The 23,989-nt window shown below is 43.6% G+C and overlaps 1 protein-coding gene across 12 annotated transcripts in view; it reads right to left on the reverse strand.

Moving 5' to 3' along the window:
• Positions 1–23,989, reverse strand: part of LOC123994897 (collagen alpha-1(XII) chain-like) — a 91,703-nt gene that overhangs the window by 22,810 nt on the left and 44,904 nt on the right. For 6 of the 12 annotated variants that reach the window (XM_046297974.1, XM_046297971.1, XM_046297975.1 and 3 more), the window contains 30 exons: positions 23,820–23,949; positions 23,449–23,597; positions 23,084–23,213; positions 22,559–22,701; positions 21,832–21,961; positions 21,307–21,449; positions 18,307–18,436; positions 17,779–17,918; positions 17,466–17,589; positions 17,210–17,352; positions 16,956–17,085; positions 16,593–16,735; positions 16,371–16,500; positions 16,079–16,218; positions 12,732–12,861; positions 12,129–12,268; positions 11,779–11,908; positions 11,511–11,650; positions 11,263–11,392; positions 9,963–10,102; positions 9,671–9,800; positions 9,413–9,552; positions 9,095–9,224; positions 7,926–8,068; positions 6,665–6,794; positions 6,274–6,416; positions 5,145–5,274; positions 4,370–4,489; positions 3,404–3,556; positions 3,085–3,201 (listed from right to left, as the gene is read on the reverse strand). In XM_046297974.1, coding sequence (XP_046153930.1) covers positions 3,085–3,201; positions 3,404–3,556; positions 4,370–4,489; positions 5,145–5,274; positions 6,274–6,416; positions 6,665–6,794; positions 7,926–8,068; positions 9,095–9,224; positions 9,413–9,552; positions 9,671–9,800; positions 9,963–10,102; positions 11,263–11,392; positions 11,511–11,650; positions 11,779–11,908; positions 12,129–12,268; positions 12,732–12,861; positions 16,079–16,218; positions 16,371–16,500; positions 16,593–16,735; positions 16,956–17,085; positions 17,210–17,352; positions 17,466–17,589; positions 17,779–17,918; positions 18,307–18,436; positions 21,307–21,449; positions 21,832–21,961; positions 22,559–22,701; positions 23,084–23,213; positions 23,449–23,597; positions 23,820–23,949 — 4,051 coding nt within the window. The remainder of the gene's footprint in view (positions 1–3,084; positions 3,202–3,403; positions 3,557–4,369; positions 4,490–5,144; positions 5,275–6,273; positions 6,417–6,664; positions 6,795–7,925; positions 8,069–9,094; positions 9,225–9,412; positions 9,553–9,670; positions 9,801–9,962; positions 10,103–11,262; positions 11,393–11,510; positions 11,651–11,778; positions 11,909–12,128; positions 12,269–12,731; positions 12,862–16,078; positions 16,219–16,370; positions 16,501–16,592; positions 16,736–16,955; positions 17,086–17,209; positions 17,353–17,465; positions 17,590–17,778; positions 17,919–18,306; positions 18,437–21,306; positions 21,450–21,831; positions 21,962–22,558; positions 22,702–23,083; positions 23,214–23,448; positions 23,598–23,819; positions 23,950–23,989) is intronic. The other 6 variants (XM_046297973.1, XM_046297977.1, XM_046297980.1 and 3 more) reach the window with 6 other exon arrangements.

Raw genomic sequence — 23,989 nt, forward strand, 5'->3', positions numbered from 1 at the left:
AAGAGAAACATGTTGACATGTGTTGAGAAGAGAAACATGTTGACATGTGTTGAGAAGAGAAACATGTTGACATGTGTTGAGAAGAGAAACATGTTGACATGTTGCCGAGGCCGCCGCCTGAAACGTTGCCCCTCGTAAAAATCACGGGTCTTCTCTGAGTATGAAAAGCAGAGTTAATGCCATTCAGCTGGGACCATGACAGTGCTGCGGTAAGGCAAATAGATGTAATATCGTTGTTGTCACGCTACACATGTAATTCAATATGAATTGTTTTGGGGAAAATGGAGAACGTTTTCCAAAATGTGGTATTTTTGGTCAAATGAACCATGAGACCAAGACAATGGCCTTATAAGGGCAAATATCCCCTCAATCACTTCTCCTGGGCTGACCCCTTGCTCCTCAAGGTAGAAGACCAAGATTATTGCGCAGAGATGTATGCTATGATCCTCATTCCTCAACCACATTCCACTTCAGTAACAAGCACTTGGCATTCCAATACTGACTTGGAAGCTCAGTCTGTCAGGTCACTAGCTTTTCAAACCTTGGGGACTGTTTACTTTCGGTAAGTGTTCTCTATTCTCTACCACAGTTGTCTTTCTGACACAAGCAAACAAAGCCTGCTTAAGTTTGGAAATATGTCATGGGTAGTGATTACCATGTTCATATTTAAATCCTTGAGATACTGAGTCTTTTTTTAACAGTTTATACCTCTAGTGAAAAACAAAATTGGGAAACAAAATAATGATTGTTGTTATACAATACATAGCCTAATAGTCTACCGCGTATTACGCACGGCAGAATTAATAATATAATTTTTTACGATTTAATACGTATAATAATTGGTCTAACCTATTGGATCCTCCAAAATGAAACTGAATTGTCCGTAGAGTTCCGAGGAGGATTGTGTCGAGGCACAGTTCTGGGGAAGGGTACCAAAAATGTCAGCATCATTAAAGGTCTCCAAGAACACAGTGGCCTCCATCAGTGGCAGGGACTGGGAGACTAGTCAGGATCGAGGGAAGGATGAACGGAGCAAAGTACAGAGAGATCCTTGAGGAAAACCTTCTCCAGAGCGCGCAGGACCGCAGACTGGGGCGATATTTTCACCATACAACAGCACAACGACCCTAAGCACACAGCGAAGACAACGCAGGAGCGGCTTCGGGACAAAGTCTCTGAATATCCTTGAGAGGCCCAGCCAGAGCCCGCACTTGAACCTGATCAAACATCTCTGGAGAGACCTGAAAATAGCCTTGCAGCGACGCTCCCCATCCAACCTGACAGAGCTTGAGAGGATCTGCAGAGAAGAATGGGAGAAACTCCCCAAATACTAGTGTGCCAAGCTTGTAGCGTCATACCCAAGAAGACTCGAGGCTGTAATCGCTGCCAAAGGTGCTTCCACAAAGTACTGAGTAAAGGGTCTGAATACTTATGTAAAAGGCTGCAGCGTAACATTATGAGGAACAAGTCAATGGGTCTGAATACTTTCCAAATGCACTGTATGTGGAAATAGCACTTTTCTATGTTTTGCAGTCAAAAAGATAGAGGAAGAAATGTTTCCAATGACATCATCAACCAATTACTAGACAATTAGTAGGCGAAAGCACATGATGGACACTGATTATGTCATTGGAAACATTTATCTTTCAACAAAACATATTTCTTTCAACAAAACATAGAAATGTGACATTTTCACATATGTTGATGTTGGGATGATGCTGGAGATGATGAATTTGAAGTTGAACATGTAAAACAGTTTAAGCACATTTCTCTGCTGTGAGTAGTCTATCGGAATGATTGAAAAGGGGACAACGGGAAAGCGCAGCCGCCATTCGCTATTCGAGTGCAGACGGATGATTATGGTCCATTCTAAATCAAAACAAAGGCCGCACATTAATAAAGACAAGATTACATTGAGAATAGTCTGATGAGTTCGAATATTTTCACTTGATGAGGGAACAGCTAGTGCAACAGAGCGCAAGCTTTTTGTTTGTGACTTTTTACAAATCACCAATATAGTTGTATAGAGCAGCCCATATATGCTTGGATTTATAAGACATTCTGAAGTTTTGTGTCATTCACAACTAAAGTTGCCAAATAACTCAAAATCTAGCACTGTAGGACCTGTTTCAAATGGTCACTTTCACGCTCAACATAGCTCATATGCGCACTCGCTCGGGAATGGTAAAAGTTTACTATAAAATCATATAATAAAAAATAATGGCACAGAATTTATGAGCATATCTTGTCTATTAAATGAACTAGCCTACAGCCTATGCTCCCATTGGCATGGCACCTAGCCAGATAACATACAGTAGGGCCAACTCATATTCTGCTCTTCTGAAATACATTTCTTCCATATCATAATGTTTCTTTAGACCTGCCTAAAAGAAACAATGGACGTATTGTGATGGTGGATTTATTAGACTTTGGAAAAATGTAGATGTTCCAAATCAGCAGCTTGTATGCGCGGAGGCCTGGAGATGCTAAACATGTTTACGTTCATTAACGGTCAATTACCATGAGAACAAGCAGTTATTTGCATGACAGTCGCCATCTGACACAATGTCATGACAGTCGCCATCTGACACAATGTCATGACAGTCACCGCCCTAGGTCTACATGTGAACATTAATACAGATGGATCCAAATGCCGACAGTAATAAAAAGGATGTCATCTTTTCAGACAGAGACAACTAACACTTGGTGGTCGGATGCTGTCGGAACACGCCACATTGATGCATTCTCCTTCGAGAGATAAACACAGGGGCGGGCTGAGGATAAACAGTCGTGTGAATCTCTAGACCCAATCTCAACAGCCAGCACCGTACCATTCCAATGTTCTGGACACAGAGGAGGTTGTGGCTCTGATCAGTGGGGATCTATAGCATCTCTGACTAGTGACTAACTAACACCAACTACAGCATGTGTTGATGCTCCTTCTGAAGTCTCCTTTATGGCTTCAGACATAAGAAGAAGCATAAACTCAATTATAATGCAGCAATTCTTCAGGGTAGAAAAATAGTCTCTCGTGTAGCCAAGCTTAAAGGTGCGATCTGAAATGAACGCTTGGCTGAGACTTACGGTCCAGAGGGTTGAGCTTGATCCTGTAGGAGGTGGCAGCCCTGTGAGGACTCCACTTGACGCAGAACTTGTCGAAGCCAACGTTGTAGGTCTCGAGGTTGGTGACGTTCAGGTAGACTGGAGCAGAACACAAGAAGACATTTCTCAGACTGACTTCAAGACCGAGTCCCAAATTTTCACCCTATTCCCTACATAGTGCGCTACTACAGACCAGGGCACATAGGGCTCCGGTCAAAAGTAATCCACTATATAGGGAGCCATTTGGGGATGGTTGACATTGATGCTTCAGAAAGATGATATTTGCAGATCAGACACATACGGGTTGTTCCTTGTCCTTCGAGGGCCCCGCTCATGCCAGCATCATACTGGGCAAACACTTTGACATCGTAGGTGGTGCCAGGGAGGAGGTTCTGGAGGGTGTATGAAGTCACGTCGCCCACAAACACGTCCAAGCTCTTACTCTGATCTTCTTCTGCAGGTAAAAAAACACAGGTAAAAAAACACAACCTCTACATTAATAACAGCTACACTACAACACCATCTCTACCTTAATAACAGCAACAGTACAACACAATCTCTACTTTAATAACAGCTACGCTACAACACAATCTCTACTTTAATAACAGCTACGCTACAACACAATCTCTACTTTAATAACAGCTACGCTACAACACAATCTCTACTTTAATAACAGCTACGCTACAACACAATCTCTACTTTAATAACAGCTACGCTACAACACAATCTCTACTTTAATAACAGCTACGCTACAACACAATCTCTACTTTAATAACAGCTACGCTACAACACAATCTCTACTTTAATAACAGCTACGCTACAACACAATCTCTACTTTAATAACAGCTACGCTACAACACAATCTCTACTTTAATAACAGCTACGCTACAACACAATCTCTACTTTAATAACAGCTACGCTACAACACAATCTCTACTTTAATAACAGCTACGCTACAACACAATCTCTACTTTAATAACAGCTATGCTACAACACAATCTCAACTTTACTCATGAGGATAAGGAGAAGAGCAGACCTATCTAAACCTGAAATCATCTCATTTGAAATGTAAAGATGGCCCTTAAGATTTCATGCAAATTATTCTGGATCCTTACTTAGTCATTGCTGTCAAACTTTTACTTTGCACTGCGAACTTTGACGAGTAAAACACGGTATTGTGACATTGTAGAGTGCTGTAACTTTTATTTCCGAGCGTGTTATGGGTCCCTGCTCATGATTGCATGCACAGAGTCGGACGTCATCTCACCCGCAGGCGTGTAGACCAGCTTGTATCCGAGCACTGGAGACGGCGAAGGGTCCCAGGCAACACGGAAGCGGGTGTACCACTCATCCGAAACGCGCAGGTTCCTGGGCTCCAGCAGGCCAACTGTAACCAAGGCAGAGCAACAGAGTGAGCAGAAACATGTCCACATTCAATCAGTCACAGCAATTACCCTCAACAGCAAGTAGGGCCATGACACCATTTCCAGTCTTGCTAACCCTCAGTGCAGTAAGGCACCACATTACCATAGCACACAGCCCGGCCTGCTGCTAGACTACTGCTGTTTTTCCTCCTCCTGTGTTTATGAAGACTATTATGAGTAATACATGTGTTTAGATTGGATAGATTTTTCCATGGTCTTGCTGAGGGAGCTAGGCAGTGGATGGGTGGGTAGTCGGGTGCGGCGTAAGCTCCTCATTGGAGCGAGGCCCATCCAAACTGCCTAGCTGGCACAGTGGTGCCTCGGTCCAAGCCAAGACATAAAGTTTCTATTGTTTGTGTAACTCGGGACTAATGTTCGCCAGTCGTTGAGCTTTCCCAGTTGCTCTACTGTGAATTCCCCAATCCTCCGAACTCTTCAAACTGAAACATGTTGGAATCGGTTGGCTATTTTGCATGGCTCTTTAAAGTATTTTCCACTCCTGTGCACAGGTCTCACTCCCAGCTCATCAGGCTTGGAAATTATGTACAACTAGCTAGACCATTAGGTGTTCAGTATACCAGACTGAACACTTCCTGACCACTTTTCTAACCGCCTTACCTGTGCGTCCAGGCCCGTTCAGCGATCCCCCTGCTCCATCAGCATAGATGGCTTCCACAGTGATGTTGTAGGGAGTGTCAGGAAGCAGGTTCTGCAGGATGGCATTGTTTCTGTTGCCAGGGACAACGGTCTGTAAGGAAAAACACCAGAAAGAACTGTCAGTTCCTTCAAAAACGGCTTCTCAACACACTTGACATAGTCCTTTCAGCTCCTAGCGGAGCAAAGTGCCTCAACACACTTGACAGTCCTTTCAGCTCCTAGCGGAGCAAAGTGCCTCAACACACTTGACAGTCCTTTCAGCTCCTAGCGGAGCAAAGTGCCTCAACGCACTTGACATAGTCCTTTCAGCTCCTAGCGGAGCAAAGTGCCTCAACACACTTGACATAGTCCTTTCAGCTCCTAGCGGAGCAAAGTGCCTCAACGCACTTGACATAGTCCTTTCAGCTCCTAGCGGAGCAAAGTGCCTCAACGCACTTGACATAGTCCTTTCAGCTCCTAGCGGAGCAAAGTGCCTCAACACACAAAGGAATGTAATTGCTAATGGAAGCTATGTGTCGCTGCTAGCCTAGCTGACACGTCACTGCAGCATAGAGAAAACGGGGGTAACCAGGAGGCTAATAATGAAAGTTTCCTGTCCTCTTAAAAAAAAAAAACATCTGAAGATTTAGCTCAAGTGACCTTTCATTTCAAATTCAGCATGCTAAAAGACTCCTTACATTTTTCTCTAGTTAAGTAGAGTTTGTTAACACAATAGTTACCTTGCTAGGTAGAGAGCAATGATGCAGCACAGCTGGGCTATCCTTAACTGGTGCTCATGTTTAAGTCATTAATAATAGACTGCAAGGTAACGTAATGTTTCCAGTGATAATGTTGATCTTACCGAGCATTTCATTCATCTTACTAATCAGCAATTAACTGTTGTGAGTGATATGCCTTCAGTGCTTTGGCAGTAGTAACATTATCACGTAGAACAGAAGAGTTAATGCTAGTGTATGGGATGTGTATTTGATTTGCCACTCAGCTACATATAAAACGAGACATGTTTAGGCCATAAACTCAACTCATCCCTCGAGTCAAACTCTAAGTCCTGTGCTACATGAAAGTTTGTTGAGAATGACTTTGAACTCACAAACTCAGTGATGGGGTCTCCTGTGGTGGGGGCGTAGGCTATCTTGTACTGCTGCACGGTTCCCTCCGCGTGGTCCCAGCCGATGGTCAGAGTGTTGGTGGTGGCATCAAACACCCGCAGGTTCCGAGGTCCAGCACGGGGCACTGCAACAACACTGGGTTACACTCACACACATGCACCTAGCAACCACCGCTACACCGTGTGTTTGTTGTATATAGCTACGTGGATGTGTGTGCCGACGTGCTTGAATGTAGACTACAGTATAAGCAAGTATGCCTGGAAGCGTGAGTAACACGATCACGAGCCGGTAGTATCAATGTAAACAAAAGTCGCATGAGTCAGTAGTACCAATGTATACAACAAAGTCAGATTGATTGGATTCAAGTCTCACATGTTTTGCCGGCTCCCTTCACCGGTGGTCCCTCCCCGTCGGCGTACAGAGCCAGGACGCTGACCGAGTACGGTGTGTCGGGGATGAGCGAATCCAAGAACGCGTTGTTGATGTTCCCCGGGACCAAGACCTTTGGCGAGGTCACAGGACATAGATCACAATGATGGCTTACAAGAGAGGAATCATGGTTTCGTGTCCCAAATGGCCCCCTGTTCCCTATTTAGAGCACTCCTTTTGACCAGGGCCCGTAGATGCACCCTCAAATGAGCTTCTTCAACCATACTACTCTGGCACTAGACACGGACATAATGAGCTCACTGTGAATCCCTGCTAGTGTTTCCTTGGAAGGAGCCTAGTGCAAAGGCTAGCGGGAAGTACTAACAACGCCCTGAAGAGGTTTAAAAAGATAAACAAATGCATTCATTTTGCTTAAAAGTGACTGATAAACAGTTAGTGTTATGGAGGCAAATGAAGACGACGCAACCAACAGCAAGAGACCAGCGCTCTGTCATTGAACAGGCCTCAACGTGTATCTCACCCCTGTTTCTAACAACAGTGGAGCCTAGACTCGTCATATCATCAGGGTAATCACTATCACGACGCAGCCCATTATCCATTACCATGTCAGAGGGAATGCTATTACATCATGCTAAACACAGCTGCTCTTTAAAGTGGTCTACCCTCGTCTACAGCTAATCAGGGGATTCAGCAGAACATCTCTGTATATAACACAGTATATGTCCTCCAATTCTTCAAATGTAAATATTTGCAGATCTCTTGCGTATGTGCACATCCACATTTTCCAAACTCCTAGTGATACAGTAAAAGCTGTTTGTTGGGCAATTAGCTCCATCTTTCTCCTGTAATCCAAGATATGTTCATCGGTGCATGAAACCAATCCTGATATTCAGATCATTAAAAGCCAAATAGTCTGGATTTCCGCATGAATGAACACTAACCTTATTACAAAGTACCATCTGTGTCGGCTTCTAAACAGACTTCCTACAACACTTTTCCAGAGGCTTTTCGATATCGTTGCTAAACGTGGAGCCCAGCAACCATTTTCTACTATTTTTGCTTACGTTCCCTTTCCTTCTGAGTGGTCTGAGCAGAGAGGGAGAGTGAACGGGAGCGTGAACATACTTCCCACCACACCACATTGGAGAGAGATGGCTAGTATGTCCCAAATGGCACCCTATTCCCTATATAGGGCACTACATAGGGGATAGGGTGCTATTTGAGATGCACCCATTGAATTTACCGTCTCTGCAGGTCTTTCTCCGGACAGAGGTGTGTAGATGACACGGTACTGCTGCACCTGGCCAGAGGCTGGCGCCCAGCGCACGTTCAGGCTGTTGGTGGTAGGGTTGTACACCTGGACGTTCTTAGGAGGGGTGCGTGGAACTGGGGGTCACAGAGGGTCATAGAAAATCAAAAGGGGAGAGGGCAACTGCTAGATTGACTTCCCCTAACAAGTTTAGCTATCTTAACAACCTAAACCAACAACAACTTTGATTTGACTCTCGAGGAATTAAGTGAAGATACCACAAGAAAATGTTAGAATTATTTGACTGCTAAGTTTCAAATAGGACGTAGCTCAGTAAAAAATAAATAATAATACAAATGCTGAGGGGTGCAAACTCTCCAGTCTCCAAGTGATTTTATAGTGTCTATGTAGACAGCACATAGAGAGAAGCAACACAGTTTGGGTTTATGAAAAAAAAACTCTTAACTTCCCGTTTAAACTAAAACAGATGTTCATATTCCTCTGGCATTCCGCACTTTAGCCCAATAAAGCTAGATGTAGTAGGTAGACAGACCCAGCCACCTTATTGAGAAGCAAAGTAGAACCTATTTGTCCAACAGTGAGCTTCATTCTATACTGAACACGTGTACAAGTGCACATGCATATGGTGTCTTTAGGAAGATTACTCTGTCAAACATCTCTTCACATTTGGCCGAGGATCAGAGCACATCAGATGTGAACCCATGATCATAAATCCGTGTCCGTCTCAAGACTTGAAACTGACAAGGACATAGTGAGATCAAATGAAATGCTTGACTTCCATTGGACGTCTTCATATTAGCACAAACGGAGTCTCTGGAACCTCCCGTGGAACCATCACGCACCATCAGCTCTGTAATACTGATATGCTCCGCTGGTATCACAGCTTTCCAATTCACTTCCCTGGGATGGATTTCTGCTGACTCAGCATGGCAAGCCATTTGAGCAGAAACAAAACCGATGCACACAACCTGGTGCAAAAACTGCACAGACACAGGCAGGGCAACCCAACTAGCAAGTATTATTTTTATGGTGAGATAAGCTACCCCTCTGTTGCAGGGGGGGGGGTGTTATGATGCTACTGAATCAAAATAACTGAATAAGAACAACATGGATTACTTGAGGTCACTCAGTCGATAACTTACGTGTCTTTCCAGTCTCAGACTGGCGCAGGCCCTCTCCCTCGGGGTAGACGGGGACCACTGTGATGGTGTAGGGCGTGTCTGAGAGAAGGTTCCTCAGGACGGTAGAGGTGGTGCCACCAGACACTTGCTCCTGTTCACAGAGAGGTGTTTGAGATGCATTATCAATGTTTATACCATTGATTGGTTGAATGCCGCAGCATCCGTATTAGGAAGTAAACAAATTCCTAATATGGATGCCGTACTCGACTCAATTCTGATTGGTCAAGAGATACCCTGTACAGTATCAGATGTTAAGGCACAGATAGTTGGTGGTCTTACCATGTCCTCGGCTCCGCCAGAGGCAGGGACGTAGAAGAGACGGTACTGGCGCACGTTGCCCTCCGCTGGCTCCCAGCGCACCTTCAAGGAGCTAGTAGTCGGGTCTATGACCTGCAGGTTCTTCACCCCACCCAATGCCTCTGACAAGTCACCAAACAACGAGTTGAGCATCAAATCACTTTTTCGATTTTGCTGCACATTTGTCTTTTTCTCACTGTATTGTACCTGTGTTGTGTAGTTTGTTCAGTCATGACTTACTTGTCTTTCCATTTTCAGAAGTTCTCTTCCCTTCAATATCGCCATACATAGGCACCAATGTCACTTTGTACTCTGTGTCTGGCACAAGGTTCCTGAGAACGGTGTTGGTTGACATTCCAGAAACTGTGGTCTGAAAAAGAGTTATCAGATTAACAAGAATGTAAAGTAAAACCACACTACTAAAGACATAGCATATTCAATTATTCACCGTACATGTTTATAGTGCGCAAGTTAGTGAGTGTGCAGATATTGATGCTTTGATGCACTATGAAAGGAAGTGTTGACTTTGTACCGTGAGTTCAGGCCCTCCTGCTAGCGGGGCGTAGATGACAGTGTACTGGCGCACATCCCCCTCAGCTGGCTCCCAGCGTACCCTCAAGGAGTTGGTGGTGGGGTCAGTCACCTGCAGGTTCTTCACTCCACCCAGAGGCTCTGAAGAAGAAATAACACAACAACATCCCTGTAAGTAAAATGGCGCCAAGATGCTCAAGCTGTTACTGAGTCTGATATGGAAGCATATACAGTGGGGTCTGAAATGATTGATACCCTTGATAAAGATGAGCAAAAATGACAGTGTAAAATAAATCATTTAAACACTGAACTATGCTCCAAAGACATTGGGAAACTATTTTATTTTACAGTAATACAAAAATGTGGAAGTCGGAATTCGTGACACCTCTGTTTTCAATACCTTTCAATACTTCACCTTGCGAGGATAATGGGACTGAGCCTTTTTCTAAATGTTTTTCTAGTTGGACAACAAATTACACCATTCCTCCATAAAGAATCCTTCCAGATCCTTGATATCCTTCATCTGCGCTTATGGACAACCCTCTTCAATTCAAACCACAGTTTTTCAATGGGTTTCAATGGTTTTCAATGAGTTTCAAAAGATTGAGATGGCCATTGCAAAATATTGATGTTGTTACCAATTAACCATGTATTTGTATTTGGGGTAATGTTCTTGCTGGAAGATTCACTTGCCGCCAAGTTTCAGGCAACTACGTGTTTGGCTAAAATATCCTGGTACTGGATAAAGTTCATGATACTGTTGTTGAGCAAGGGCCCAAGGACCTGGTTGCCTCTGCCAATAAGTTGAAATTTCCAGCAAGACAATAACCCCAAGCTCATCAAAATCCACAAACAAATTGGCCACAAAATCATTATTTTGCAATGGCCATCTCAGTCTCCAGACTGAAAACCTGTGGTTTGAATTGAAAAGGGCAGTCTATAACTGCAGATGAAGGATCTGGAAGGGTTCTTTATGGAGGAATGGTCTAAGATCCCTCCCAATGTGTTTTCCAAAAAAACATTTGAGTAAAAGTTGCCTTTATCCTCGCAAGCTGAAGCATTTATTGGTATTGAAAACAGGGGTGGCAATACTTTTCAATTCTAACTTTTTGAGAAAAATAAATATTACTTGTTAAACAAAATCTTTCTCTGAGCAATCATATGAGTAAAAAAATATATCATTGTATTTTTGCTCATCTTTTCATGTGTCAATAATTGTAGATAGCTGACAGTTACATTCTTCACTAGTGTTATAGTATGGGGTTTCTGAGTAAAATAAAGTATTGAAACGCTTCACTCACTTGTTTTTCCCATCTCAGACTGCATTATGCCGTCCACGTCTGGGTAGACTGGGACAACAGAGACGTTGTACTGGGTATCGGACTCCAGATTACGCAGGATAAGGTTGTTGGTGCCTCCAGAGACTTGCTCCTGTTCAGGGCAAGTGCAGATCAATATTAGTACTGTAGAACAATTCCATAATCTACTTATAGTGTAAACATGGCTAAGTTGACCGTAAAATGGCTAGAGAGATGAATAGGAGACGTGCCATTTGCTCCTTCCCATCTGGCTGGGCCACGTAGAAGACCTTGTAGTTGCGCACGTTGCCGACAGCCGGGTCCCAGCGAACAGACAGACTGTTGATGGTGGGGTCGATGACCTTCATGTTCTTCACTCCACCCAAAGGATCTGAGGCAAAAGAGACAATGTTATAGCATCACACTTACTGTACAAGCTGAACAAGTAGCAGACATTTTGAAAATGATCTGTTGCTTAGATGGTCTTTGAATAATTTCACCCCGTTCTGTTCAACTCACTTGTCTTTCCATTCTGAGACCTAGAGAGACCCTCCATCTCATGGTAAACAGGCACAACTGTCACAGTGTATTCCGTGTCTGGGTTCAGTTCCTTCAGAACAGTGGTGGTCGTTGTTCCAGACACCTGGTCCTGTTCAAGAAAGAAGGGAGAATATCAGTCAGAAACGGGGCTAACTTACACCTGAGCCATGTTGACTAGCTATAGGGGAATTACACCATAGGCTTATGACACTTTAAATGGAAGGATGGGCTGATTGTAATGGATTTCACCCTCCACCAGTCTCCAATGGAATACACCATTTTTAGTGCGTTAGTAGGGGTGTTGTGTTCGTGAGGTGATCCGGACGTACCACTTCCTGCTCCCCGCCGGCAGTTGGGATGTAGACGATGATGTACTCGCGCACGTTCCCCTCAGCTGCGTCCCAGCGCACGTTCAGGGTGCTGGTGGTGGGCTCAATGACCTGCAGGTTCTTCACGAAGCCCAGGGGCTCTGAGCACCAAGAGGAAACAGGGCAGCTTAGGCATCACGTCCATTTGAAAACAATGATACACCTGTTGCACAGGTTTTACTACTACTATATGCCTATTGATTATGTCTGCAGATGAGCTAATACACATTATGAACTGGGTGGTTGGAGCCCTGAATGCTGATTGGCTGAAAGCAATGGTATTTCAGACCGTATACCACAGGTATGACAAAAATATATATTTTTACTGCGCTAATTACATTGGTAACCAGGGGTTTGTGGTATATTGCCAATATACCACGGCTATATATGCATGCACTCCGCTTTGCGCTGTACATAATAACAGCCCTTAGCCGTGGTATATTGGCCATATACCACACCCCATCAGGCCTTATTGCTTAAGTAATTCATGTCTTTCACTGTAGAATTTGCCCGTAACTATCACCAGTCACTGAGAGCATCGTGCAATAAGTTGTCGTCACTCACTTGTTGTTCCATCCTTGGTCTGGGTCTGACCATCTCCTTCCGGGTACACTGGCAGCACAGTGACTCTGTACTGTGTGTTGGGAGAGAGGCTCTTCAGCACTGTGGTGGTTGTGCTCTCTGAGACTTCCTCCTACAAAGGAAAACAATTGATGGTGTCACACCAACAGAAGCTCCAACAGACATACTGGAACACTATGGCTGCATCCCAAAAGACACCCTATTCCCGTGCATAGTGCACAACTTTTGACCTGAGTCTTTGGGCCCTGGTCAAAAGTAGTGCACTATATAGGGAATACACCAGATCCACACGAGAAGGCCCATGTACGACCACTGTTCTGTGATCTGTAAAACTACATGTCCTTCTCTAGTTTCTCTCACCCTTCTGTGGAGTTTATTTTGACAGGTTTGATTTTGAGCAAAAGCCATGCGCCACACTGTTCAGGCCAATTCTAAACAGATAAACCAAACAATGCTTTAGACCAGTGGTTCCCAAACTTTTTATAGTCCCGTACCCCTTCAAGCATTCAACCTCCAGCTCCGTAACCCCTCTAGCACCAGGGTCAGCGCACTCTCAAATGTTGTTTGTTTGCCATCATTGTAAGCCTGCCACACACACACACACTATACGATACATTGATTAAACATAAGAATTCATTTTTGTCACAACCAGGCTTGTGCGAAGTGAAAAAGAGCTCTTATAGGACCAGGGCACAAATAATAATAATAATATAAATAATCAATAGTTTTGCTCTTTATGTTCCATCTTACATATAAAACCTTATTTGTTCATAGAAAATTGTGAATACCTCACCACAGGTTAATGGGAAGTGTGTATTTGATAGGATGCATATAACTCTGCAATGTTGGCTTGTATTGGAGAGAGTCTCAGTCTTAAAACATTTTCCACACACAGTCTGTGCCTGTATTTCGTTTTCATGCTAGTGAGGGCCGAGAATCCACTCTCACATAGGTACATGGTTGCGAAGGGCATCAGCGTCTTAGCACGATTTGCCAAGGCAGGATACTCTGAGCACAGCCCAATCCAGAAACCTGTCAGTAGCTTCTGATTAAATTACATTTTCACAGAACCGCTTGTTGCAATTTTGATGAGGTTATCTTGTTCAGATATCGGTAAGTGGACTGGAGGCAGGGCATGAAAGGGATAATGAATCCAGTTGTTTGTGTCATCCGTTTTGGGAAAGTACCTGCGTAATTGTGCACCCAGTTCACTCAGGTGCTTCGCTATATCACATTTGACATTGTCCGTAAGCTGGAGTTCATTTGCACACAAAAAAATCATAAAATGATGGAAAGACCTGTGTGTTGTCCTTGTTAATGTAGACAGAGAAGATGTCCAACTTCTTAATCATAGTCTCAATTTTGTCCCGCACATTGAATATAGTTGCGGAGGGTTCCTGTAATCCTAGATCTAGATGATTCAGGTGAAAAAAACATCACCCAGATAGGCCAGTCGTTTGAGAACATGTCAATACTTTGAACCCTGATAACCAGCGCACTTCTGTATGTTGTAAAAACGTTACATGGTCGCTGCCCATATCATTGCATAATGCAGAAAATACACGAGAGTTCAGGGGCCTTGCTTTAACAAAGTTAACCATTTTCACTGTATTGTCCAAAACATATTGCAAGCTGTCAGGCATTCCCTTGGCAGCAAGAGCCTCTCGGTGGATGCTGCAGTGTACCCAAGTAGCGTCGGGAGCAACTGCTTGCACGCGCGTCACCACTCCACTATGTCTCTCTGTCATGGCTTTTGCGCCATCAGTACAGATACCAACATATCTTGACCACCAAGTCTATTTGATGTCACAAAGCTGTCCTGTATTTTAAAAACATCCTCTCCTGTTGTCCTGGTTTCCAGTGGTTTGCAGAAGAGGATGTCATCCTTAATTGACCCCCCATTAACGTAACAGACCAGGAGCAGTGCCAGGCCTGACACATCTGTTGACTCCTCCAGCTTAACGCATAGAATTCAATGGCTTGTATGCGAAGCAGTAATTGTTTCAAAACATCTCTTGCCATGTCACTGGTGTGTCGTGAAACAGTGTTGTTTGATGAAGTCATTGTCTGCATAGATTTTATGGCCTTTTCCCCCAGCATTGTCCCAGCCATATCCGCGGCACCAGGAAAATTTAAGTCCTCCACAATAGTATGGGGCTTGCCTGTCCTAGCTACTCGGTAGCTCACCATATAAGACACTTCTAGCCCCTTCTTATGAATAGTATCTGTTGCATTTATACATATCTTACTACTCGAAAGTCGCCTTAATTCTCCCTCAAAAAATTCCTGTGGCTTAATTTTCAAATTGGCATGTTTTGTTTCTTAATGTCTGCGCAAGAGTGAAGGTTTCATCGAGTTGTTAGATAGAACTTTTGCACATACAACACACTGTGGCTGGGGAAAGGCATTACTCCCAATATAAGTGACCCCAAATCAATGTAGTTCTCATCATATTTGCACCTCTTCGATGGTCCAACGTCCCTGTCTGTTGTTCGGTGATTTTCTGGGTAAGGGGGCAGTAGCTCTTCGGCTGCATCAGATTCACAGCTGTCAGTGTCCATGCTAGCTGGGCTAACAACATATGTAGAATTACTGATGCTAGCTTTGGTTGTGCTCGTGGAAGCAGAACAACTTGTGTCGTCGACAGGTGCAGGTGTAGTAGTGGTAGTAGAATCTAGGGCCTTACATTTTTTAAAACATTAATCAATTTTCGAGCAAACGGAATGAGCAGCAGCTATGATTGGCTACATATGGACCGTTAGTGGAATTCCCGCGAGAGAGTAACGGTTAATGTGATTGGATGTTCATTATTTGACTAGGCCACCTGTATTTGACATTGTGTTGTTATTTTTGCTGAACACTAGATGGTTAAAAACATGCATATCCCACATTGGGAATACCTGCTTTAGAGTATCTTGTTCCGTATAAGCCAAACCAAAAAGTCCATTGCATTAGAGTTGCGATCATAGATCTGTTCACACTCTGTTAGCTCCTACGCAGCCTGAACTCCATCCTCGCTAGGCTACAACGGCGTTACTACTCTGCTGCGGCCTCTCGTCACGCTTAACACAGCAGGCGAACTGCTAACGCTAAGTCCTCAATGCTAACTCCTCAACACTACTCCTCATGCTGAGCTGACGAAATGCCCACTCCACAAAGTATGCCGTGCAAGGAAGCTGGATTCTTCCCTCCCACAGGATTGGAAACCATTGTATTAGGCTGAGCTCAGGGGGATTACACTGTCAACAAATGTAACATCACCGTATCAGTGATGAGTTATGGGCTTATGGAGATAGGCAGTGTGGATCGGAGTACAGTAGAATACTCACAACAATCTCAAGGCCTCCTGCGACGGGAGTGTAGATGACTTTGTAGCCCTGCACATTGCCGTCAGCTGCGTCCCAGCTGGTGGTGAGGGTGGTGTGGGTAGGGTTGGTGACCTGCAGATTGGTCACTCCACCCAAAGGCACTGGAAATAGAGATACAAGTGTGGCATTATGATTATTATATGATTCTGTGATTATTGGAGAAAATCAAGTAGACCATATTTCACATTTCCAATATTCCCAAATCACAAAATAGGCTGTATAGGCTACCAGTTCATTTGATGTTTCTACTCACGTGTCTTTCCATTCTCCGACTGGCGTTTCCCGTCCCTGACTGGGTAGATAGGCAACACTGATATTGTGTAAGGTGTGTCAGGCTTGAGGTTTCTCAGAACAATGGCGGTGGTGCTTCCAGGTACTTGCTCCTATTTACACAAGAGAAAAAGTGATGAAATGCTTTATCACAGTTTAATTTCCTAAACGCTATTTATGAGGTCATAAGGTGAAAGAGACCCACCATTTCCTCTGGTTTTCCTCCAGCCACAGGAACGAAGAAGATCTTGTACTGGCGCACGGCTCCGTCTGCTGGGTCCCAGTCCACCTTCAGAGAGGTCATGGTGGGTTCAGTCACCTTCAGGTTCTTCACTCCCCCCAACGGTCCTGGTGAGGAAAACAACATTAGAACCAAAACTATAGAAAACTTGGCCCTCATCCATTATATCCCTCTTATCTCATTAATACAAATAATACAGCATACAGTGGGTACTATGAGATTTATGCATGCCCTGGCATCTGAGTTGTTCTGAAAGTGGAAGTGTGTCTTGGTTGCAATCAATGTTCACGGATGGCGAACGATTGCTTGGATGTCAGCCAGTCTTACTCGTCTTTCCGTTCTCAGACTGCCTTCTGCCCTCTGTCTCGGTGAAGACAGGTACCAGTGAGACGGTGTAGAGGGTGTCTGGTTGGAGGCCTCTCAAGACAGTGCTTGTGGCAGTAGCAGCCACAGTTTCCTAAAGATTACACAAACACAACCCAACTATTAGCCTCTACCCATCCCAACACACATGTGTTATTATATGGCAAGCAATGGGGAAACAACCATTTCTACACTATCAGCTACAGCACTCGTCCTACCATGGCCTCAGCAGCTCCACCAGCAGCAGGTACATAGAAGACTTTGTACTCCTTGACTTTCCCATCGGCTGGCTCCCAGCGCACGTTCAGGGTGGTCATTGTGGGGTTGATCACCTGCAAGTTTTTCACTCCACCCAGGGGCCCTTGGACACACCAAAGTTCCAGTTAAAAGCCATTAATGAAGAGCTACCCTCTACTTATGATACTCTAAAAGTATCATTATCTCAGTCCCTCGTCCGATGTCAGCCAGGCTTACTTGTCTTTCCATTCTCAGACATCTTCTTGCCATCTCCCACTTCGTAGACCGGCACGACTGAAACGGTGTAAATGGTGTCTGATGTGAGGCCCTTCAGGACTGTGTTGGTTCCAGCCACAGTCTCCTTTACATTATGCAAACACAATACAAGTATTAACGTTTGCCCACTCCCAACATAACAATAACTAAGGTTATATAAATCACAAAATATGACAAGAAACTATATTCAGTCAAACAGGAGTGTATAAGGATTATGAGTACTCATACCCTTGACAGTAACCACACTTTCTACACTGTCAGTTACCAGTCCTACCATGCTTTCAGCTCCACCGGCAGCAGGTGCATAGATGACTTTGTACTCTTTGACTTTCCCCTCGGCTGCGTCCCATTTCACGTTCAATGTGACCATGGTGGGGTTGGTCACCTGCAGGTTCTTCACTCCACCAAGAGGCTCTGGACACACCAACCAGGGCTTTAATAATATAACTTGATACTGATTGATAGTACTTGTTACTGTACCATCGTATCTTATGGAGTTTGCATGTAGTTCAAATCCAGCAAAAAAAGAGTTATCCTCTCCATTGATGATACTAATGGGTTTCAAGGCCCTTAGGCAGTCCCTGAAACATTATACTGATTACATTTGGTATTGCAAGGAGTCTGTATAAAGTTTAAATACAGACTCAATGGAGAGTTATCCTCCGCATTGGTGGATATTTATGGATTCACTCCATAAATCGGCTTTTAAGAAGGCCATTACCAGTCCCTGAAAAGATCACTGAATAAGTGATCTTTAGAAGATCTTTAACGATCTTTAGACGTAGATGTCAGCCAATCTTACTTGTCTTTTCGTTCTCAGACTGTTTCTGTCCATCTCCCACTTCATAGACAGGCACCAGTGAGACGGTGTAGAGGGTGTCTGGCAGGAGGCCTTTCAGAACCGTGGTGGTGGAAGTGGCATCCACAGTCTCCTTTACATTACACAAACACAACCCAACTATTATTAACGACTGCCCACTACCAACATGCCAACAATACATATTTTGAACGGCATGAAAACAACCATTTCCAACAACACTGTCAGCTAGAGTACTAGTCATAATTAGTGATGAGGGGGAGAAAAAAAATTCACTATTTATATAATCGCAAAATAATTTGAGGGAGATAATATATTGATATTTGGCTCGTTTTGTAAAAAAGTTACCAAATATATATATATATATATCACACACACACACACACACACACACACACACACACACACACACACACACACACACACACACACACACACACACACACACACACACACACACACACACACACACACACACACACACACACACACACACACACACACACAGTACCGGCCAAAAGTTTGGACACACCCATTCCTTCCAGGGGTTTTCTTTATTTTTACTATTTTCTACATTGTATAATAATAATGGTGAAGACATAAAAACTATGAAATAACACATATGGAAACATGTAGTAACCAAAAGAAGTGATAAAAAAATCTAAATATATTTTATAGTTGAGATTCTTTAAAGTAGCCCCCCTTTGATTTGATGACAGCTACCTTGTCACAACAAAACTGGCTCAAACGCATTAAGAAGGAAATCAATTCTACCAATGAACTTTTAACATAGCACACCTGTTAATTTAAATGCATACCAGGTGACTACCTCATGAAGCTGGTTGGGAGAATGCCAAGAATGTGCAAAGCTGTCATCAAGGCAATGGGTGGCTACTTTGAAGAATATAAAATATAACATATTGTGATTTGTTTAACACTTCTTTGGTTACTACGTGATTGCATATATGTTATTTCATAGTGTTGATGTCTTCACTATTACTCTACAATGTAGAAAATAGTCAAAATAAAGATAAACCCTTGAATGAGTAGCTGTGTCCAAACACTTGACTGTTACTGTCAGAGCTTGAGAGGATCTGTAGAGAAGAATGGGAAAAACTTGCCCACTACAGGTGTGCCAAGCTTGTACCCAAGTGCCTTCGGAAAGTACTCAGACCCCTTGACTTTTTACAGATTTTGTTATGTTACAGCCTTATTCTAAAATTGATTAAATTGTCTACACCCATAACGACAAAGCAAAAACTGCTTTTTAGAATTTTTTGCGAATTTATTACAAATAAAAAACAGAAATATCACATTTACATAAGTATTCAGACCCTTCACTTAGTACTTTGTTGAAGCACCTTTGGCAGTGATTACAGCCTCGAGTCGATTTGGGTATGACGCTACAAGCTTGGCACACCTGTATTTGGGGGATTCTCCCATTCTTCTCTGCAGATCCTCTCAAGCTCTGTCAGGATGTATGGGGAGCGTTGCTGCACAGATATTTTCAGATCTCTCCAGAGATGTTCGATCAGGTTCAAGTCCGTGCTCTGGCTGGGCCACTCAAAGCCATTCAGAGACTTATCCCGAAGCCACTCCTGCGAGTGTTCTGGCTGTGTGCTTAGGGTCGTTGTCCTGTTGGAAGGTGAACCTTCGCCTCAGTCTGAGTTCTTGAGCACTCTGGAGCAGGCTTTCATTAAGGATCTCTCCTAACTTTGCTCTATTCATCTTTGCCTCGATCCTGACTTGACTCCCAGTCCCTGCCGCTGAAAAACATCCCCACAGCATGATGCTGCCACCACCATGCTTCACTGTATGGATGGTACCAGGTTTTCTCCAGACGTGACGCTTGGCATTCAGATCAAAGAGTTCAATCTTGGTTTCATCAGACCAGAGAATTTTGGTTCTCATGGTCTGAGAATCTTTAGGTGTCTTTTGGCAAACTCCAAGCGGGCTGTCATGCACCTTTTACTGAGGAGTGGCTTCTGTCTGGCCACTCTACCATAAAGGCCTTATTGGTGGAGTGCTGCAGAGATGGTTGTCCTTCTGGGAGGTTCTCCCATCTCCACAGAGGAACTCTAGAGCACAGTCAGAGTGACCATCTGGTTCTTGGTTACCTCCCTGACCATGGCCCCTCTCTCCGGTTGCTCAGTTTGGCTGGGCGGCCACCTCTGGGAAGAGTCTTGGTGCTTCCATTTAAGAATGATGGAGGCCACTGTGTTCTTGGGGACCTTCAATGCTGCAGAAATGTTTTGGTAACTTCCCCCAGATCTGTGCCTTCGACACAATCCTGTCTTGGTGCTTTACGGACAATTCCTTTGACCTCATAGCTTGGTTTTTGCTCTGACATGCACTGTCAACTGTGGTGTCTTATACAGACAGGTCTGTGCCTTTCCAAATCATGTCCAATCAATTTACTTTACCACAGAAGTACTCCAATCAAGTTGTAGAAACATCTCAAGGATGCTCAATGGAAACAGGATGCACCTGAGCTCAATTGCAAGTCTCATAGCAAAGGGTCTGAATACTTACATAAATAAGGTATTTCAGTTTTCAATTTTTAATACATTTGCAAAAATGTCTAAAAACCTGTTTTCGCTTTGTCATTATGGGATATTGTGCGTAGATTGCTTAGGATTTGAAAAAAAAATCAATTTTAGAATAAGGCTGTAACGTAACAACATGTGGAAAAAGTAAACAGTCTGAATTCTTTCCGAAAGCACTGTATGTATGTTTTTGCTACTGTAGTTGGCTGTACCTGCTCCAGAATTCCAGTATGTTTCATCCTATTGCTTGTTTTCTATCTTATTTTAAATAGTGAGCCAACATGCGTTTAGCACATTTATTTCCCTGACTGATCAAAACCAGTTTTCTCTTGTCTCTCTGCAATTCTCTCTCGTGAGAATTGCAATATACATTGTTTTTGGCAGCTAAGTATTGTGATTTCGTATTGTGAGATCCCTGGAAATTCCCAGCCCTACCTACCATGGCCTCAGCACCACCACCAGCAGCAGGTACATATAAGACTTTGTATTCTTTGACTTTCCCCTCAGCTGGCTCCCATTTCACGTTCAGTGTGGTCATGGTAGGATTGGTGATCTGCAAGTTTCTCACTCCACCCAGGGGCCCTGGATACGCCAAAAGAGGCTTTAATAATATCACATTATATTGATTGATAGAACTTAATAAAGTACTATCTTCTCAATGTTGTATGAAGTTAAAATCCAGCAATGAAGAGTTATCCTCTCCATTGATGATACTAATGGGTTTCAAGGCCCTTAGGCAGTCCCTGAAACATTCTACTGATTGAACTTGGTATTGCAAGGAGTCTGTATAAAGTTCAAATACAGACTCAATGTAGAGTTATCCTCCGCATTGGTAGTTATTTATGGATTCACTCCATAAATCAGCTTTTAAGAAGGCCATTATCAGTCCCTGAAAAGATCACTGAATAAGTGATCTTTAGAAGATCTTTAACGATCTTTAGACTTAGATGTCAGCCCGTCTTACTTGTCTTTTCGTTCTCAGACTGTTTCTGTCCATCTCCCACTTCGTAGACAGGCACCAGTGAAACGGTGTAGAGGGTGTCTGGCAGGAGGCCTTTCAGAATTGTGGTGGTGGCAGTGGCAGCCACAGTCTCCTTTACATTAAACAAACACAACCCAACTATTAATGACTGCCCACTACCAACATTCCAACTATACATGTTTTATATGGCAAGTTGAATGGAAAATGTTATGTTTGTGCTTTTCTAATAACCAATTTCTGTGTTCATGCAAGGGACTGACTGAATGAATCCTCACTATCAGCATCTGCAATTTGGCAGTATGCCCAGAACCTTGTTTTGAGAACGAAAGAATATCTCAGTTTCAAGGTTATAGCTTGGAGAGAAGAAGCCTTGTGAGGTATTGGTCTGTCACATTCATGAACCAGTATTTTGTCGGTTACATGCATGAACCAAACATGAATGATGAATTAATTACGAATAATGATTAAACTGAATCATGCAAATATAACTGTCTGTGTACGCAGTACTTTAGAGGACTAACGGACAGCCCCCCGTGGAGCTCCTGACAGACGTGTACTGTTGCATCAAGTTTGTTGGAACCTCTCCAGCTAACGTACAAAAACAATTATTCATTCAATTTGACTTTGAGTATCCCTCTGTAGAATTTCCACGACACAAGCAATGGGGAAACAACCATTTCTACACTATCAGCTACAGTACTCGTCCTACCATGGCCTCAGCAGCTCCACCAGCAGCAGGTACATAGAAGACGTTGTACTCCTTGACCTTCCCATCGGCTGGCTCCCATTTCACATTCAAAGTGGTCATGGTGGGATTGGTCACCTGCAAGTTTCTCACTCCACCCAGGGGCCCTGGATACGCCAAAAGAGGCTTTAATAATATCACATTATATTGATTGATAGAACTTAATAAAGTACTATCTTCTCAATGTTGTATGAAGTTAAAATCCAGCAATGAAGAGTTATCCTCTCCATTGATGATACTAATGGGTTTCAAGGCCCTTAGGCAGTCCCTGAAACATTATACTGATTGAACTTGGTATTGCAAGGAGTCTGTATAAAGTTCAAATACAGACTCAATGTAGAGTTATCCTCCGCATTGGTGGATATTTATGGATTCACTCCATAAATCGGCTTTTAAGAAGGCCATTATCAGTCCCTGAAAAGATCACTGAATAAGTGATCTTTAGAAGATCTGTAACGATCTTTAGACGTAGATGTCAGCCAGTCTTACTTGTCTTTTCGTTCTCAGACTGTTTCTGTCCATCTCCCACTTCATAGACAGGCACCAGTGAGACGGTGTAGAGGGTGTCTGGCAGGAGGCCTTTCAGAACCGTGGTGGTGGAAGTGGCATCCACAGTCTCCTTTACATTAAACAAACACAACCCGACTATTAACGACGGCCAACATGCCTATGCAACCCTGTTTGACTGAAGATACTGTAGTTTGTTTACCATATTTTGTGATTCATAAAGCAAACTATATCAAACAATACAGTGATATGCTAATTCTTATTTTTGGATGTGTATTGTTGGGAGTATTTTCTACAGTCAGCCAACTGTACGCTGAGAGACTTCCTACCGGTCCTACCATGCCTACCATGCCTACCATGCTCTCAGCTCCACCGGCAGCAGGTACATAGATGACTTTGTATTCTTTCACTTTCCCGTCGGCCGCCTCCCATTTCACGTTCAGGGTGGTCATGGTGGGGTTGGTCACCTGCAGGTTCTTCACTCCACCAAGAGGCTCTGCGTAAAACCAAATGGCTTTAATATGGGGATTCAAACATTTGACTGTGTGTTCTTGTTATAATATTGATTGAACTGAAGTCAAAATCCTGTACAAAATGGTTTTATCTTCTCTATTGATTGTACTCTAAATTTATACATCTATTGGGGGAATGTTGTGGGTGTTCTCTGGCCTGTTATACGCCTGAGGGTTCGAGAGATCCTGTCGTCAGGTCCACTTACTGGTCTTTCCTTGGCCTGAGATGTCTTTGGCCTCTCCGCTGGGGTAAATGGCAGCCACAGTGACAGAGTAGGGAGTGTCAGGCGTTAGCTTCTGGAGGATGACACTGTTCTTCTTCCCTCCGACCTGGGTCTGTTTGGGAGACAACATGTCAACAAGTCAGAGTCTTTTC

Source organism: Oncorhynchus gorbuscha, linkage group LG14, assembly GCF_021184085.1.
Source record: "Oncorhynchus gorbuscha isolate QuinsamMale2020 ecotype Even-year linkage group LG14, OgorEven_v1.0, whole genome shotgun sequence".
Classification (NCBI taxonomy): domain Eukaryota; kingdom Metazoa; phylum Chordata; class Actinopteri; order Salmoniformes; family Salmonidae; genus Oncorhynchus; species Oncorhynchus gorbuscha.